The following is a 17,938-nucleotide window of genomic DNA, read 5'->3' on the forward strand; positions in this document are numbered from 1 at the left end:
GTATTGAATAAACTTTTATGTAGCACATGGCTCCACATGAACCTGTAAATAAATACTGTAATATATAATGTAAATATATACTGTAATTCTCTACAGTATATATATATTTTTTTAAATAATTGCACAGATGTGGTACTGTGATCTTTTTTTTTCCATTGCAAAGAGGACAAAAGAAAAATCTTTTGATTATTTTCCGTTTTAAACATCTGAGAAGAGGAAACAAAACACCAAATTGTCCAAACAGTGGCTCACTGACTGATTTACTGACTCAGTCCACGCTCACGGACCTCCAGTGCCACCTTGTGGTCAGCTTAAAAAATACACAGATTGTTCAGTGAGTTGTATTTTTCTTTCCTTTATTTTGACAGGAGCATTGGCTTAATTTACCTTACAGTTGGTACAAATACAGTACAGTATGTTTCTCCTAATAAATGCATCACTCGCATTCACTTAGTGATGTCACTGAGGGTGTTGGGGTGACTTTTGACACAGCAGATGCTGCACAGACACTCTTTAGGTGAACTATAGACGGACAGTGTGTACATGATAGTTGGGGTCTTTGCACTCTTGTGCAGCTATTGCCATCGGGTCACAATGTGTGCGAACACATGTCACATTGAACTTGCATATTGAATACCTAACCTAAAGCTTTCACCTGAGAACAAACCAGTACATCCTCCATTCACACAAGTCTCAGATTTGTCAAAGTGCACAAAGAAAAACAATTTTAGGGAAAGGAGAAGACAGAAGGTATTGCTATTACTGACACAAGGTGTGTGTGCAGGAGGTGGACATGTGAAAAGGAGCTTTAAATCATTGTGTGATGGTGACAAGAATACAAGCGGGAATCAGTAATGCTGTTTCAGTTTTGAAACACAACACTGGTTTCCTACAAAAAAGGTGTGTTGAGATGGTGTAATGTTTGAATGTATTTAAAGAAACATATCATAAAATACACCTTTTAGTCATGACCATGCAGTTGCACTCAATTCCATTTTACAGCACGAAGATCTGAACAACAGTACACACCACTAAACTGATTTACATCTTATCCACTGTGCTGTTTGTGCAAGGTCATCGGAAAAATCCACACAACGACATTCACATTTTGCTTATTTTAGAACACAAAGTCATCACCTTCAGTGAAAAATTAGGTGTTTTACATATAGATTTGAATCATTAATCCAATATTCAATGTCACTAAGGTCAGAGGACCAAATCTTTGCCTGCATTATTATAAATGTGGGGGGAAAAAACAAGTGCATAGTTCAGTTATATCCCTATCTCTGCATTTGGTACCCTCAGGTTCTGTTAGACTGAAACCCAGTGGAAGCAGCCACAGAGCCAGGTAGCCAGATTGTTGTAGTACTAAACGATTGCTTACCAGATGTACCAAATCATTCCTAATCATTTAGGTATGACTGCCATAGAAAGGTATGCCATGAGGACTCATGCATAAGAAGCATTTTTATGTAAAACTTTAAAAAAAAAAGTTTTTAAAAGTGTCAAGTAACAGAAGAATAAATTCCCTATAGTAAAACTGAAACAAAAGATTATTAAGAGTATCAATAATTAATTAAAAATGTTCCAAAAAGAATCACCTCCTCAAACACAGCCCAGAGATCCAGTTCAGAGATTTAAATTAGCAGAACAGACAATGACAGGTGGTGGTACAGAGCAGACATACCCCTAAAGCCCTACAACAATCCAAATGAATAAATTACAAGATATTTCAACCACTGTACAGCAAAGGCTCTTTTGCAGACATTGCCGTTTCACACTTACTGGGCAGAAGGGGTGGCCAAACCTTACCCACCTGTGGTGGCTGTGGTGACTAAATATTTACTCCATATAAATTCTGTACCAGATTATATGGATTATATTGCAATAGGAGAGCAAAGAGAAGACAGGAAGCCTGGGAGAAAACCAGGGGGAAGACATGTCTTGAGGCAAATGGGTTGCCTGATTAACCCAATGAGCTAAACAGGTGATTCCATAAGAAAGTGTTTTGAGGACAGTGCTTTTGTCTACGAGTCCTGCGACTTGTTCCATTAATCACTGCCTGTACAGCTTGAGATGTGAACATTTTTGGGTGGATTTTCCCTTCAAGGATCCTCTCTTTATAGATATACACAATTCAGAGCTTCCATCCACCTGATACATTAAAGCCGCTGTTTCACAAATTTGGTGAAATCTGACATGCTGGTAAATTTGTTTTTTTACACAAGAATCTACGGCTCACAGCCCTTCTTAGAACTTTTCTCTACACCAACGCTATGTTGCCTCTAGAAGCCTCTTCATCCAATCTGTCCTATTTCCACTGTGATTGTCTTACTCAGGTACCAAACATCTTCAATGCTCCTGGAGTTTCAGAGAACCAACAGGAATAACCAAACTAAAAAAATCATATAACTTGGATCTGACTGTGTTACAGCATGCAAGCCTCAAACAGTGTTTGACTTGTGAAAAACATCATTCAAGAAAGTCAGTGCAACGGGGTGAGGCTGCCTCCTTTGTGGCTCCTTGCTTTGGAGTCAGGGGCAGCGTCCGGAGAGGTAGGGGAAACAGGGACATCAAATGCAGGGTTGGGAATATGCAGAGCCTCTCGTCTGCATTTCTTTGAGCGAGCTTTGGTGTGACGTGGACGAGAAGTATCGCCATGGGAGCTGGACGTTTGGTTACCCCTGCAGCCTTTAGAGAACTCCGATGTGGGGTCAGAGTTCAACGCTGGGCTGGTTTCTGGGCAGGAATGAGCATTCTGAGGTTTCCCCTGAGGACACGAAGTGGACAGGAGCGGAGAAAGCGCAGCCGATTCTAGCAGACCTTTAGTTCCCTGTGTGCACTGCAAGGGCAGTGCAAGAAAGAGGAAGTAAAAAAAGTAATAAAACAAGTGACAAAACAAGCTAGTGATATTAACAGGGAAAACATCAGTCTCTGAAATTACATCAGTAAATATAACATGAGTCAAAGGCCAACTAGGAGTGCAAGCAGGATCCACACATGATCTCAAGCAGGATATCCAAAATATTTCATGCCACAGACATGCATAGGCATGCACATTGAACCTGGCCAGTCACATTTCATATTTGATTTAGCCCAAGAAGCCGGTTTATTTATTACACCAAACTTTTAGAATGGCACTAAAACAAAGCGTGAGAGCTTGCAAGAGATGGTTTTAAAAAAGGATTGATGAAGTTTAAGTAGCAGCTGCCAGAATATTCAGACTTTAACAGGGCGTCCACACAAGAAGCAGTTTGCTTGGTGCCTGTGGCTTCATCACTGACGACTGGTCACTAGTGAACATTAAAAGCATTCCATCATATGTCAGTCAACCGTATCCTTCACTCTCGTTGGTAGTCGTTTCTACCATTCAAGTAGAATGTGAGAAGTCTAACTCAGAACCTGACCACTTTATGTCATCAGCAGTTATTTTGCCTGTCGCTGTTAAAGTTGCTGAATGTCATTGATATTCTGTTACCTCTAGTTCCCACATTATTGTCATAAATATCATAAAAGATGAACATAGTGACTATGACATCACTGACTGTTTTGTGAGATTCTTTTATGAAGCCTTGAGGAGAACATGTTCAAACAGCACGTCCTTAGCCAATGAGCACTCTGGATAATCCTGCTTTTTGACCCTTATTATGACCAAAATTTACAAGTTCCCAAAATGAGTGACTGAGCCCATAGAATCGATAACTCAGAGAAAAATAACAACATCATCCATCCATTTGCTTCCGCTTATCCTTTTCAGGGTCACGGGGGCGCTGGAGCCTATCCCAGCCTGTCACAGGGCTAACACACAAAGACAGACAACCATTTGCGCTCACATTCACACCTATGGGCAATTTGGATTAATCAATTAACCTATCCCCACAAACTGCATGTCTTTGGGCGGTGGGAGGAAGCCGGAGTACCCGGAAGAAACCCATGCAAACACAGGGAGAACATGCAAACTCCACACAGAAAGACCCCGACCTGATGGTGGAATTGAACTTAGGACCTTCTTGCTGTGCAACAACAGTGCTAACCACCGTGCTGCCAAAAATAACAACACCAAAACTAAAAATGAGTTTAAGGCAGGTGTCAAACTCCAGTCCTCGAAGGCCGGTGTCCCGAAACTTTTAAATATGTCCCTGCTGCAACACAACTGAATAACATTAGGTCATTAGCAAGACTCTATAGAACTTGAGTGCATGCTGAGGTGGCAACCCCTAACCCTACTCAAGCAATTTTAAATAAGTGTATGTGTTTGAAAGATGCTGCTGTAACATGAATCTAAAGGCTGAATTACCACCTCAGCGTGCACTCAAGTTCTATAGTCTTGCTAATGACCTAATGTTATTCAGGTGTGTTGCAGCAGGTACACAGAAAGGTTTCAGGACACCGGCCCTTGAGGACTGGAGTTTGACAGCTGTGGTTTAAGGGGATCACTTTTGTGCTGTCCCTGGCTGCAACAATGAGTTTTACGTTAAGAAACCGAGGATATACTGTCCACTTTCACTGTCTGTCTCTTTCGCAGTAATTGGCTCTTCATTATTTGGCTACCTGCACTGAAATGGGAAAATCCAGCTGTTAGCTGAAAAGAATTTAACAAACATGACTAGACTCGCAGACAGTGTTAAATCTATATCAGTTTTTGAGAGCAGGGCTCCGTGATGTAAATTAGCCTTTTTACGTGTAGTCTTTCACGTCCTCCTAAAGGCTTCATTTCTCAGATCAGGAAGATAAGTCCATCTTTTACGGTATCATCACTGCTAGTTCTTCCAGTGTGGATGCTTCTTACGTGTCATGCTGGATCCATTAAAAAGAACTTCATATCACTATCCCTGCAGGCTTGCCCAAAGGATCAGACTCAGGTCAGGCTTTACACTGAGATCACAAACTGTAAGATTCTTCTGGGAGATGTTGAAGTTTAACAAAAAATCTTCTATGCTTTTTAAACCATCTGCAGACGAAGAAGTCCCAACCAAAACGATAAAACCTAACATTGTTAAGAGTCAGTGGTCTTCAGTAAATGCTTTATAAACTTTTCTAATTGTGGTTTATGTGAAAAACTCTTGTCTGTAATACAATGAGTGACCACTGGGACAAGCTGGCTAAAAGGAAGTGATTGGATGCATTGGCTCTGTTAATGCATCCATTATCAAGCGTGCATTTGTGTGGTGGATTCTTTGCAATTTAACAGTTTACATTTTCAAGCTGACACATCCAAGTTGATCGGAACTGAGATTAAAGGTTCAGTAGCTCAAAACAGTAAATGTTTACAAGTACAGCAGCAGACCCTGAACCTGACTTCTTTCTGCTTGTTGGCAGATGTTTTTATCCCACTCTGTAACGTTACACAGCCTTTACCTTATAAACATACCTGCCTTGAGATGCTTTGCTTTAAACTGACGCCAAATAAAAAACACCGAATTAAACAGAGATTGGCTGGGATCTTTATAAGCATGCAAATGTACTTTTAAAAAGTACATTTTATTACTAAAGCAATTTAACACACAATGAAAATAGAAAGTAGCAGTTAGTTCGGCCAAACGAAGATAAGTAAAACCAAAAGAGTGAGCTGAAAGGAGCTGTTAAACTGCACAGAACTGACTGGAAGTTCAGTTAGGTGATAATATTTGATACTATGAGCAACCTGTTTTACATGAACTGATCATTTCTTAGTATAAAATGTTGCTTTGGGCACTTTTTAAATGCAACTATTCACCCGAATTCGCTTCAAAATGTCTTTAGCCTTGAATGTAAATTAGTCTGACAAATGAATGAATTTTAACAGCATATGCTCTGGAAAATTTTTAATTTAAATGCTAAACCATTTTCTTTCTCCATATGCTAGTTTGTATTCAAAGTTTATACGCTACGTACAATTTAGGGTCGAGAAAATGTGCTGTCACCATGTGGGTATATTTCAACACTGTTTCCACCCCTAAACCTAAAAATTATACATACGTGGGAAATCTCTAAGCACTGTTAAAGTACTGCAGTTCATTCCTTAAGAAGCTGGTTTAATGGCTGTCATTATGTTTCACTGACCTCTGAATGAACATCTTCCTACAGTTGTTTTTGTCAGTCTTTGAACGGTCTGATGGTTAGCACAAGAGAGTTGTTTGATCCGTAACTATGCACCCTTTACTGTGATCAATTATACACTTCAATGCATTTAACATTGGCCATGGTTAAAGCCATGTGGGAGTAAAGCAGCCAAGCAAAGGGGCATGCAAAGACAACGGCGGCCACAGGCTGTCTGCACTCACTCTCCCTTTCTCTATACAGGCTTACCAAGCTCAAGGCTCGCTTTTCTTTGCTCTAACAGCGGCTAATCAGCCAGTGCAGGACAGAGCAAAGTCCAGACACTTCTCCTCCTAGTGTTGGTGGAGGGACGCAGGCACAGAGACACACCACACAGAGAACAGTGAGTCAGCACTGGGTGAGCAGACACACAGGGAGGGACTGATTCTGGGTTTGTCTCGTAGGAAAAATATAGAAAAGTATGTCTCCTTGTACTGTGATATGAAAACGGTGATGATGGATGGAAACAAAATGAAAAATTACAACACACATGATGAACTGCACGGACAAAAATTTAATGTTATACATTACAGATACTAAAAACAGAAACGTCGTAAAAAAAAAAAAAAAAAAAACAAACACGTAAAAATGAAACAAAGGCATGATGGAAAGCAAGAGATGAAGGATATGAGGAGCTTCCCTCGTCACAAATCTTTTGGCATTTTAACTTTTTATATGCAGACAGACATGACAGGAGAAAACAAACAGCACACACTCAAATTTACAAACCGCTGTTACAGAAATAGCTTTCTTTACAGCGTCACCAGCTTATCAACTGACTTCAAAAGGCTAACTTATACACACTCAAAAACACAAGACTCCAGCTTCAACTGACTCTCACTGTACTACGCAATATGTGAATATATTGAGGCTCAGATTGCAACTCTATCTGAACTCTGGGCAAGTCTTGTAAACAAAACTGGCTTTAAAACACTTCAAGTATCTTTTTATATCCCTTGCTGTCAGAGAGAACAACTGTGAGATGCTCTGTGAGGAGGAGCTGGAAACACTTCTTACATCTCCTGCTCTCTAAACACCCGGAGCTGGCACACGATACTGCATAGAATTAAACACTGAGGAAAAATGTGCATACAGAGAGTAGTACTCTCTATTAAAAATAGCACAAGAAAAATTTTATGTGTGCATTTCCATGAGGTAGACATGGCTGAACAACAGCTAAAGACACCATATTAAATTACACTTTAACAAAGTAGTTCAAAAAACATCAGTTCAATTTAGCACTCAGAGTCAGATGAGAAGATTAATGTCACTTTCTCACCTTAGCTTAATGCAGTAAGAAGTCGTGAAACAGGATCTCAGTTGACTATTTCCTGAATTAAAATACGCACCTGCCAAAGCATCATTAGTTCTCTTATTTAAACCTGGACATTAGAGCTACTTTTTCATGTTTGTTATCTATATTTCTAAGATACGCCTTCAACAAATATTATAAATCAATACGTTAACATTTTGGTTTTTTAAGAAACAGAAACAAGATTAAGAGGTGTCACTGGGTGACTGGCTACTGTTGGTCTTTACGAGTTTTTTTCTTTTTTCTAATTTAATTGTCTGCGTCTTTGACAATTCAACTTAATAATTATTCAGTATTCGCGATTCAAAGAGTGCTGCTAGCAGCAGACCTCAATACCCTCAGGGCAGAGACTTCGTGACAATTAACATACCTCTATTGGTCACTCTACGAAGTCATAAATCATGTATGAGCAGCACGGTGGCACAGCGGTTAGCACTGTTGCCTCACAGCAAGAAGATTGTGGCCAGGGTCTTTCTGAGTGGCGTTTGCATGTTCTCCCTGTGTTTCCGTGGGTTTTCTCCGGGTACTCCGGCTTCCTCCCACAGTCCAAAGACATGCACTTAGTAGGGATAGGTTAACTGGAAACTCTAAGTTTCCCATAGGTGTGAATGGTTGTCCATGTGTTAGAATGGCGACCTGTCCAGGGTGTACCCTGCCTCTCGCCCTAACACAGCTGGGATAGGCTCCACCCCCCCACCCCTGCGACCCCGAAAAAGGATAAGCAGAAGTGGATGGATGGACTATGTGTGTGGTTGTGCCCCTCGATCACTTATAAAAATATTATATCCCTCCCCCAACTCTTCTTTTAACTCTTGCATCTGATGACATCCCCCTCTAGCCTTAATGATGAGTTTTGACACCTCAGTATATATCAATAAAAACATGGTTTGGCAACCATTAGAATTAGTAGAATATAACAAATAGAATAGTTTGTCCTTTGTAGAGTCTAACCAGTATAGGAACACCAATACTGACAGTTAGCAATTTAAAAATCCAAAATACTTGTCTACCACTACTGCTCTCATCTTTCAAACACACAGACCATAAACAGACTTCTCTGAATTTTTTTTATATTTAGTTAATGAGGAGTTCTTAAAGATAGGACAACTCAGTTTCAAAATAATGTTGTCATAAAATATTAAAAATGTAAAAAGTAACCCAGTTTAAGCAGTCTTCAAACTGTGATTGTACTGCTTCAAAAGCCCCCAAATACATTCTCTTCATTTGATGTTCTTCTAGGTCCTTCAGCTTTCGATTTAAAACCAAAACAGGTGTTGAGTGGCAAGTAAGTACTCCTAACTAGTACCCTATCTGGTTTTCATAATCATAATAAATTAATAAGTAAAGCGAGCTAAAACATTGCGGCTCTTTACTAGAATAAGAAATAGAATAATAGAAATAAACTCCACCAACCAAACCAAACAAATGCGCCATAACGTTCAACTATCCCTTTAACTTCCAATAAGAGGCATAATACTGTGCGATAAACCTCTGACTAGAGTGTTAATACACCAAACCTTTACATGACAGTCAACAACAGGCAGCAGACAGATGCTGGGTTGGGGCTACAGCAGGCAACGAGGTTTCTCTCAGGCACAGAAAGAGTTTTGGTGGCAGTCAGAGGGTGCAGGCACGGGAGAGGGGGATTTCTGCAAAGCAAAAGCGGCTCCTACCACATTTATCTCGCTTTTAGCGGCCAGGGTGGGCAGCTCGATGTCAGCACTGCCAGTCTGGGCAGACTCATCTGCCGGCAGGAAACCCCGTCTGTCAATCATGCTGAAATGGCACAGAAAGATACGAATGTTCAGGTTATGAGGCGAGGATGTTCCTCCATTAATACCAATATCTTGTCATCTTTGTCATGAATGCAGAACGCACATCACAGATTAAGAATTAGGAATTCTTCCTCCCCGCCATCTCCAACTACTTACTCTCTTGGCTGTCTGGTTTTCCATCTGAGAGTCTTTATCTTGTAATAGTAAGTGGTTGAGACAACTAAACTGGTGCTACTTACACACATAAAACTAAATTGCAATTAAACAATGAACTGAAGTAATTCAAAAATAGCCACAATCCAGCTGATGTATTGCTACAGGTTTATTAGTACTGCGCTCTCTTTATCAACTCATACAAGCTTATTTAAAATTATCAGTGATTGCTTCTTTTATAAAGTATGCATGCTTGCAAATGAAATATGCACCATCTTAAACAGCCCATTAGTAATAAAATAGCTAAAACTAATATACAAGGATCCTCACAGGCATCTCTCTTTGTTACTTGGACTCGATATTAAAGATTTAATGATGGAAGGAGTCATTCATAAAGAGGACCAACCTTGGCGGCATGGGCGCACAAAGCACCGAACAACAGTTGATAAAGATGTTTTTATGACTGTATGGGTTTGTAACATCTTCTCCACTCTTCCCTGACCAGGAGCCTTTAATCTAAAAAATATAAATAAAAAATATAAAAACAAATCACATATAATTGGGGATAAATAAAGTCTTTCTGATTCTGATATAAAACATATGACATGTTTTCCCCAAACATTATTTTGGAAATAGAGTTTGTTCACTTTGTGAATACAAAAGTATCTGCAAGATTTCCCTTACTACTAACAAAATATTAGTATTAATATTTGTGTTGTTGTTACTATTGTTATTGTTAATTAAAAGTATTCTAACGTTAAATATACTTCCACACTAACAGAAAATTAATATTAATTATATTTACACACATTTCTTTGAACTCCCAAATTACATACAGAGTATATTTTCTTTGATTTAACAAGCATCACAAAATGAACAAATAACAAACTGAGTCATAAAAGCAGCTTTGGGTACTCACATCTTCGTTAGTGGTAAGATTGGAAGCAACCAGGTATGTATGGAAGCCTGAGAGGCCCAAAATGGACCAAACTGAAAAGAAACATATCACCAGCTCCACTGCAGTGAAAGACTGAGTCAAGGAAAGCAAAGTTATCAAAACACTGGCTACATAGGAAAAAACAAAAGGCTTGAAAATTGTGCCAAATTTGTTTCACTGGCACAATGCAAGAAATATATAAGACATAACAACAGCTAATCAACTAAAACATATCCCCATTTGGGCACTGGATATTTGCCAAAGTGTTATTTAGAACCTGAAATCAGCCCAGAAAGCCTCAGTCTAACTTCACTACGGATTACAGTAATTTTTGTTTCCTAATATAAAGTGAAGAAAAACACGGTTAAAAACAGTACAAATAAGAACAATTATCACAGATGGCAATGGTGTCTATGTATATGTTATATATACATATGCAAGCTGACTGATTTTCATCCGACTTCTGTCACTGACTGTGTTTTTTGAGTAAAAAAATCTTATTCAGTACAGGATATCTCCCCGGACTCTCCTGAAGCGCAAACACTAGGCCCTTCCCGCCCTGAGCTCCTGAAAAAGAAGAAAGTGGACAGGATTTCAGGATGACATAAAATGTAATTTGTGTGGGAAATGACCGAGCTGATCCACGTATATGGCTTTTGTCAGACATTCAACTGCTCTGCTGTTGTGAACCACGCCTGGCAGTCCGAATGAAACAAAACAAACAAGCAGGCGCTATTTGAAGCCGGCTACTTCCCAAGCATGAAACACCTGCAGATCAGAGCAAAACCACATACTCAGTGCTAGGTGTGTGGTCACACAGCCGAAGATGAACGCCGTCAAGAAGGAGAGCGACACGATGAAGGTGTAGAAAAACCGGTAGTTACGTTTCCCTACACAGTTCCCAACCCAGGGGCAGTGATGGTCGAATCTCTCTGAAAGACAGTGATCAACTCACATTTTAGGAATGTTTAAAAAAACAAAACTCTAGAGCACTGAGCTATATAAAAGTGCGCTCTCTGCAGCTCTGTGAAGCCTCTTTTTATTATTTATGGGTTGTAAATGTCAGTGTCGCTGTGTGTTCACAGCTCACCCACACAGTTGTCACACAGGCTGCAGTGGGAGGTGCGCGGAGGGCGGAACATCTTGCAGGTGAAGCAGTACTTGAGCTTCACCACCTGCTGATTGATTAGCACCTCCTTGGTGCGAGGCGGAGGTCGATAGCTGGTGTTTCCAGTGTTGTCTACAGAGAAGAACAGTGAAAATAGGGGCACAGTGTTGTGCTTTAAATCTAAGGTAGGTGTGCAGTTATTGCATCCGGTTCCCACTTCCATCAAAGTCATGGCAGCAAACTTACAAGTGTCACATTCACACGATAAAAGTGTGAATGGATACCATCACATTATCAGCAATGCGTGCACATCATTAGGGCTGCACGCATCTCTGGTCAGTACTTTGAGCTTCTCATTAAAAACCTTTTGAAGATTGCTCTAAAAGATCATTTCAAAAAGTTTTCCCTCGATCAGTGCTACAGACTTGAACCCACAGGGAGGGGGGAGTGCACCCTGGACAGGTGGCCAGTGTGTCGCAGGGCTAGAACATGGAGCCAAACATTCATACTCATATTCAAACCTACAGTCAATTTTGAAACACAAATGAACCTGAACACTGCTTGTGTCTATGGGCAGTTTGAAGAACCTGGAGTGCCTGGAGAGTCTCCATGCACACAAAACAGGGATTTACACATTTGCATTTCAAACTTCAATCCCCACACCTCTCACTGACTTTAAACGCAGTGCACAACTAAACTGTGAATCTGGACCTTTGTTTTGCTTTCAGTGCTTGCACTTAAAAGTTGAGAAAGTTCTCCAATGCCAGCACCATGGCAGCCAATCAAATCCATCCATCACATCATGTTATTAAAATATGAAGGAAGTTGATGCTTGTGTAATTCAGCATCAAAATGGAGAACATTAGCAACAGGCAGTTAGTGTGACTCATGCTAAGTGATCATCAAAGCTCAGTTAGCTTGCCTTGTTAATGGCTGGCTGTTACTGCTTTGACTATCCCACCAGCAAAGACACCCCAGATGTCAGGTACTCCCACTGTCAATCAATGAAGCATAGTGTACGTATCAATCCTGTTTTAATGTACACAATCTCAACCTATAATCATTTTCTGTCACACTTCACATCCTTGTAAAATCAGGTCTGACCACTTCACTGGGTTGTAACAACTTGCGCCTTTATCCACTCTTACTCAGGGCGAGGGGTGGATTATAGCCCAATAATAGCCTGAGCAGAAAGACATCTGGTGTCAGGTGTGCAGCTCATAACAGCAGATGGAAAATGATGCGTCGTCTTTCACAAAATGACTAACCTGCAAAAACTGTTTTTTAAAGTTCTCTTTCCCAGTAACTTGGACAATGTGCCTGAGAGGTTGACCAACATGAGAAAAATAATAGAAAAAAAAAGAAAAGAAATACCCACTATTCTTTTTGCGCAACTTACAGATGGTTCCTTATGGATTTTTTTCTTTATTTTATTTTTTTACAATAGTCGGTGTCATCCATTCCATACCATATTAAACCGTGCGCTAATTCAAACTAAGAAGCTACACAAGAGAGCTTTCCAGAAACATTGGGGCCCAAATAAATGTTCAACAGTTACGCCAGAATCTTCATTTCAAAAATAGCTGTTGTACAGTTCAGTTGGATAACATGTGGATCTTACATCACCACTGCCTAAACTCTGGTCATGAGTAGGAGTTTCCAAAGTGCACAGAAAGCCAGCTTTAGACATGCAGGTCATTATAACGATGCAAGTCATATGGAAAGTAAAAATAATATTGCCATGGCATAAAACTGACAGTGAACATAACTGATGAGCTTTGAACAGGTCTGAGGTGTAAAAGATTGGGGAAAATAAATCTGTATAAAATCTAGTGAAAACTTCAGTCCAAAACTAGAAGGCAGCAGACACTTTTCAACATGCCAACATAGGGATGGGTATTGATAAGATTTTCACAATTCCGATTCCATTTTCGATTCTGTTTAACGATTCGATTCTTTATCGATTCTCTTATCGATTCTTTTTTTTAAAAAAAGGAGAACACTAAGGTCTAATAGCTTAGAACTTTGTTTTATATCTTCTCTTTGAACAAGATAGAAATTTAGGAGTAACATGGCCTTACAAACCCAACAGTGAGATCTTAAGAGATCCACAGCCTACAGCTCTTCAATGGGGTGTCACTGGGTCCCCAGGAAAAAAAAATTGTAAATGTAAAATAATAAAATAAATATTCTTCTGTAGCAATAACAAAGTATAACATAAATTATTCAGTAGCAATTACACAAGAATATCCAGTAATGTCCCTGCCTACAATTAAACACATTCACTTACTGAAAATCATCTGCTGTGGCAAATGGGTGCATGCCTTTGACCACAAACTTAGTCACTGCTCGGTGACATTCGTCTATCCTGGCCTGAAAGGAGACGCTACCGGTAGACTGCAGCGACAACTGCCAGCATCTGAGCCAGACTCTGTCTGTCTCTCTCATCATGGTCACCTAAACGCACAGTAATGGCAGGTTTTGTAATAAGGCAGATCGCGCTAACATAATATGCACTGTTAGTTGATTATTTACCGGCCGCATTAACGGGAGAGGACGCGCAAACGTTACCGCTGCTGCTGGGTTGAGATTCACGAGTCCGGAGCGGAATTAAAAACACGACATTCATTTAAGGTTATCGCGTGTTTTGTGAGCAAATGCTTTTGCATATTCGTAGTGTTTCCTTCCTTAAATGAAATATCTACTTTACAAGTATTGCAAGTTGCCCTGTTGTCATCCGTTCTCGTAAAGTATAACCAAAGTTTTGAGCGTTTGAGCCGCTTACGCGCCATGTTTCCTGCCAGGTAAATGACGCTCCGCAACGTGGGTGACGTCATTCGGGGCGACTGGAATCGATAAGGGAATCGTTTGCAAAAATGGCAAACAATTCCAAGGAATTGAAACAGTGGGAACCGGTTCTCAACAAGAACCGGTTTTCGATACCCATCCCTATGCCAACATGACGTTTATTACACTGAGTCACAGCAAATTCCACTTATGTTCTTTTATGTCTTGATGACTTCCGCATCATTAAAATAACCTGAAGAATTTTAAATTGTGACTGAGCCATTAAAATGTACGCGCATGTGTGATTCCAGAATAAATAATTAGCGACACCAGAACAGCGCTTTCATTCTCTTGAAACTATGAATGGTGTTTTAATCAAAACAAAGTCAAGCCCACTGACTCTTCAGTAACTTGGAATAAAATAACCTGTGTTTAAGCAGTACTGGTTTATGGGTAAGATTCCCTGTCCTACACAAAACTTTAGAGCCAAAACACAGTGCAGAAATATCCCAAAAGAAAAAAAATGCGACAACACTGGACAGCATTTCCTGCACACAGATTTTAGGCCAACCAAGTATATTTGGTGACTAATTTTTCCTTTTCCATATGTGTCTCAGTGAGCACCATCATTACCAACATGGCTGATTTATTAAGAACAATTATTATCATTCTTGTTTGACAAAATCTGTATAACAGGGTGCTAGGTTACCAACTAATGCTAGCATGCTTCATTAGCGGGCTACTTACATAAACTGCACGCGTACAACAAACACACTTATATCTGCTAGCACAGCACAGACTAAAATATTACTCACCAAATCCGAAGCACAAACTTCTTAGACGGGCTGTACTTTACAAGAAGGCACATTATTTATCAAACAATCATATGAAACAACCAGAAAACACACCAAAAGGTAGTGAAGGCGAGATGTATCGACTACAGTTCTCTGTATCAGAAGACATATTAATCAAGAGGGTCATGCCCCTACCACCAGTATGCTGATAATTAGAAAGCCTTACACCACCCAGTGTAAGGTTTATGCTACAGATGCCTCACAGCTGCTTACCAAAATCACTTTTTGTATTTCTGCAATGTTAATCCACCTTTATTCTTTTTTATTAAGATGCCAAATTAGTTTAGTTGAATTCCTGAACAGAAAAAAAAATAGTTTTAATGGTTGATTCACTTCTGACTTCTTCTCTGATTTGGATATAAAAATATGGATAATAAATAATATTATGTTTTTACTTTTTTAACAAGTTTTTGACAAATATTAATGTTTGCTGTTTTTATGGTCTAATACATTTGTTAAGCACTGTATACAAAAATCCATCCACCATGGAGTTATTATGAGGGGGAACTATAGAGGCAATTTTAAATGTATCTTGCTATCTAATCACATGATTCACGCATGTTTCGGTTTTCGTTACAGCCACAGCTAGTCTGTCACGTTATCACCTTCTCAGAAACACTTGTGTTTTGTTTTGAGTGCTTTTACAGCATTTTTCTATATGCAGGCTTTTTCTTGAATTGCAGTGCATTTGACCTCTCAGTGCCACCATTGGGTTGGCTTGTTTTTGGAGTCTGCCTCCAGTGGCTATTTGAGGAACTGCAGATATTGGGCATTTAAGCCTTTTCAGCCCCAGAGACTAATGTTTAGCACACAGTACACTCAAGTGCATATAGCCCCACTCCTCCTATTATCCAGCAGTGTTTCCAACAGAATGTCAGTCTGTAGGAAACAATTCGGGACGTCAAATTCAAAGGCCTTGCAGACAACCTCATAGTTACTAGTGCAGCTATTAGACATTACCAATCTGTTTCTCAATGTCTGCAGCCTCATCCGGTGTTGCTCTGGGCAGGATGCCGGGGTCGGTGAAGCTGGTCTGGAGCAGGGTGATGAGCACAAACACAAAGAGGACTCCTCCAATAACAGGTATGAAGCTGGTCAGGTGTTTGACCAGGAACGGACAACTGAGAAACAAACACAGGCAGGGGTAATTACTAAGGCACACTGGGAAAAGACGCAGACAGTGTTCTGTCACATATAACTGAGCCTACCTTCTTCTTTTCTTTAACTCACTGATGGATCTAATTTTAATTAACATTCAACTCTTTTAATTGCCATAAAACTCCCAGAAGACTGAACACATTTTCACTCTACTGTGGCATCCTGTTTCTATTATTAAGCACTACTTCTTAAAAATGTGCACTTAGCTTCAAATATTAAGAAAAAAAACATTAAGGATAAACATAATTGCAACACACAGGTTAAAACAAATATCGATACAGTGCAGGGTCAAAAATGCGCTTTGGTCAGTATTTTCTTGTTTTGCTTTGTTTTTTTTTAGCAATCTGCATCATCAAATATCATCCTGTTAAGTCCAGCTGTATGTTAGCGAGTCTCTTGCTTTTGGAAAAAACAAACAAACAAACAAACAGACAAACAATATAAATAAATCAGATTTGATGCGCCAGACAGGTCTCAGTTCATTAAAATATCAGCTTAAAAGCAGCTTTGTATCATCTGTGGACAACTTTTGGACGGAACTAACAATCAGTATTACAGAACCATATAATATAAGACGAACTCACTCAAATATAAAAAATAAACCACTTGTGACGAGGATGAGACCCATGGTAAGGGGAAGGACCCCACTCTGTCGGGCCACTATGATCCGTCCATCGCAGTAGAAGCGATTCTTTCCGGGGAAAACTTGCCACTTTCTCCTGGGTCTTCTCGGCTCCTTTTTCTTCTCCGTGTCATTCCCATGATGAGGCGGAGGGGTCGGGGTGGGCGTCGGAAGTGCTTGCGGGTCTATTTGTTGATACTCGCAGTTTTTCATTGTTTATAACGGAGTCTGGCCGCTCTGTCCTAGTTCGGACACCCGGTGCATTTGTCCATCGACCGACAGCATCACCGACTCCCGTGTACTTTGAGGTAGCTGAAAGGAGCGAATGTCGTCTTTCCAATCAGAAAATAAGCTAATCCCACACCGAGGATATCCAGCTGTAAATAACCACGAGACCCCGTGCTCGAAATTACATATCTGTTTATTCTCATAACTCCTAATTTATTATTTATAAAAGTTTATCTCCAAAAAGACAGCACAAATTCAACCTATAACACAATGACCATCGTTAGCTTCTTAGCTTTCCCATTCATCCTAGCAAGCTCATCCAGCTGCGGAGTTATTTAACAACAGTAAATCCAAAGTGCTGTTACCACTGCTAGCTTGTTAGCTTCCTCGACTTATAGATTATTGCCGGCTTTTATGCTAAGCTCCGGCGGTCCTTTATGAGTAAATGACGTGTAACACAAAAACTTTGTTATTTTTAATGCATATCGCTCTACTAGGAGGAGTCCTGACACATTCGTGACTACCTGCTGTTTAGCTACGTTGCCATAAAACGAGCCGTGTTGTCAAAGTAAACGCAAAGAAATGTTGTATTTCCGGTTGGTTTTCTTTCTAAATAAACCACAACATTCAATATTATATTTTATATACCATAATAATAAAAGTTATACAAAAATATTGGTTAAAGATGTACTTTATTTACTCGCACTGTTGTTACTAAATTGTTCTCTCAAATATATGTAAAAAAAAATATCAGTATACTTTCATGTGGAATATCCGGTAATTCAATGACCAGTGTAGGTGACTTGACGCTGGTTCACAGAAAAGGACAATAACCACCGGAAATGTGTTAAAAAAAAAATAAAAGTGTAAGAATTACCTTTTATAATGGTAGGTTGGGTATAACTGTGTTTTAACTGTTGTTGTTT

At 39.7% G+C, this 17,938-nt stretch overlaps 1 protein-coding gene across 1 annotated transcript; it reads right to left on the reverse strand.

Moving 5' to 3' along the window:
* Positions 1-603: 603 nt before the first annotated feature.
* On the reverse strand, positions 604-17,600 carry zdhhc18b (zDHHC palmitoyltransferase 18b). The gene is made up of 9 exons (XM_085148024.1): positions 16,747-17,600; positions 15,965-16,125; positions 11,346-11,495; positions 11,050-11,187; positions 10,771-10,822; positions 10,238-10,340; positions 9,725-9,834; positions 9,064-9,166; positions 604-2,842 (listed from the first exon to the last, which is right to left on the reverse strand). The coding sequence occupies exons 1-9, from the start codon at positions 16,995-16,997 to the stop codon at positions 2,486-2,488; spliced, it is 1,425 nt and encodes a 474-aa protein (XP_085004150.1). The 5' UTR covers positions 16,998-17,600; the 3' UTR covers positions 604-2,485.
* Positions 17,601-17,938: the final 338 nt, after the last annotated feature.

The sequence above is a fragment of the Neolamprologus multifasciatus genome, chromosome 22 (assembly GCF_963576455.1).
Source record: "Neolamprologus multifasciatus chromosome 22, fNeoMul1.2, whole genome shotgun sequence".
NCBI classification, from domain to species: domain Eukaryota; kingdom Metazoa; phylum Chordata; class Actinopteri; order Cichliformes; family Cichlidae; genus Neolamprologus; species Neolamprologus multifasciatus.

What these genes read in the sequence shown, in the direction of transcription:
- zdhhc18b (XM_085148024.1), bottom strand. Translation starts at nt 16,997, where the DNA reads ATGAAAAACTGCGAGTATCAACAAATAGACCCGCAAGCACTTCCGACG. An exon ending in TGTGCGCCCATGCCGCCAAG is followed by an intron (nt 9,167 to 9,724) that starts GTTGGTCCTCTT and finishes GTGCCATTTCAG; the next exon opens with CATGATTGACAGACGGGGTT. An exon ending in CTAAAAGCGAGATAAATGTG is followed by an intron (nt 2,843 to 9,063) that starts GTAGGAGCCGCT and finishes CTGCCCTTGCAG; the next exon opens with TGCACACAGGGAACTAAAGG.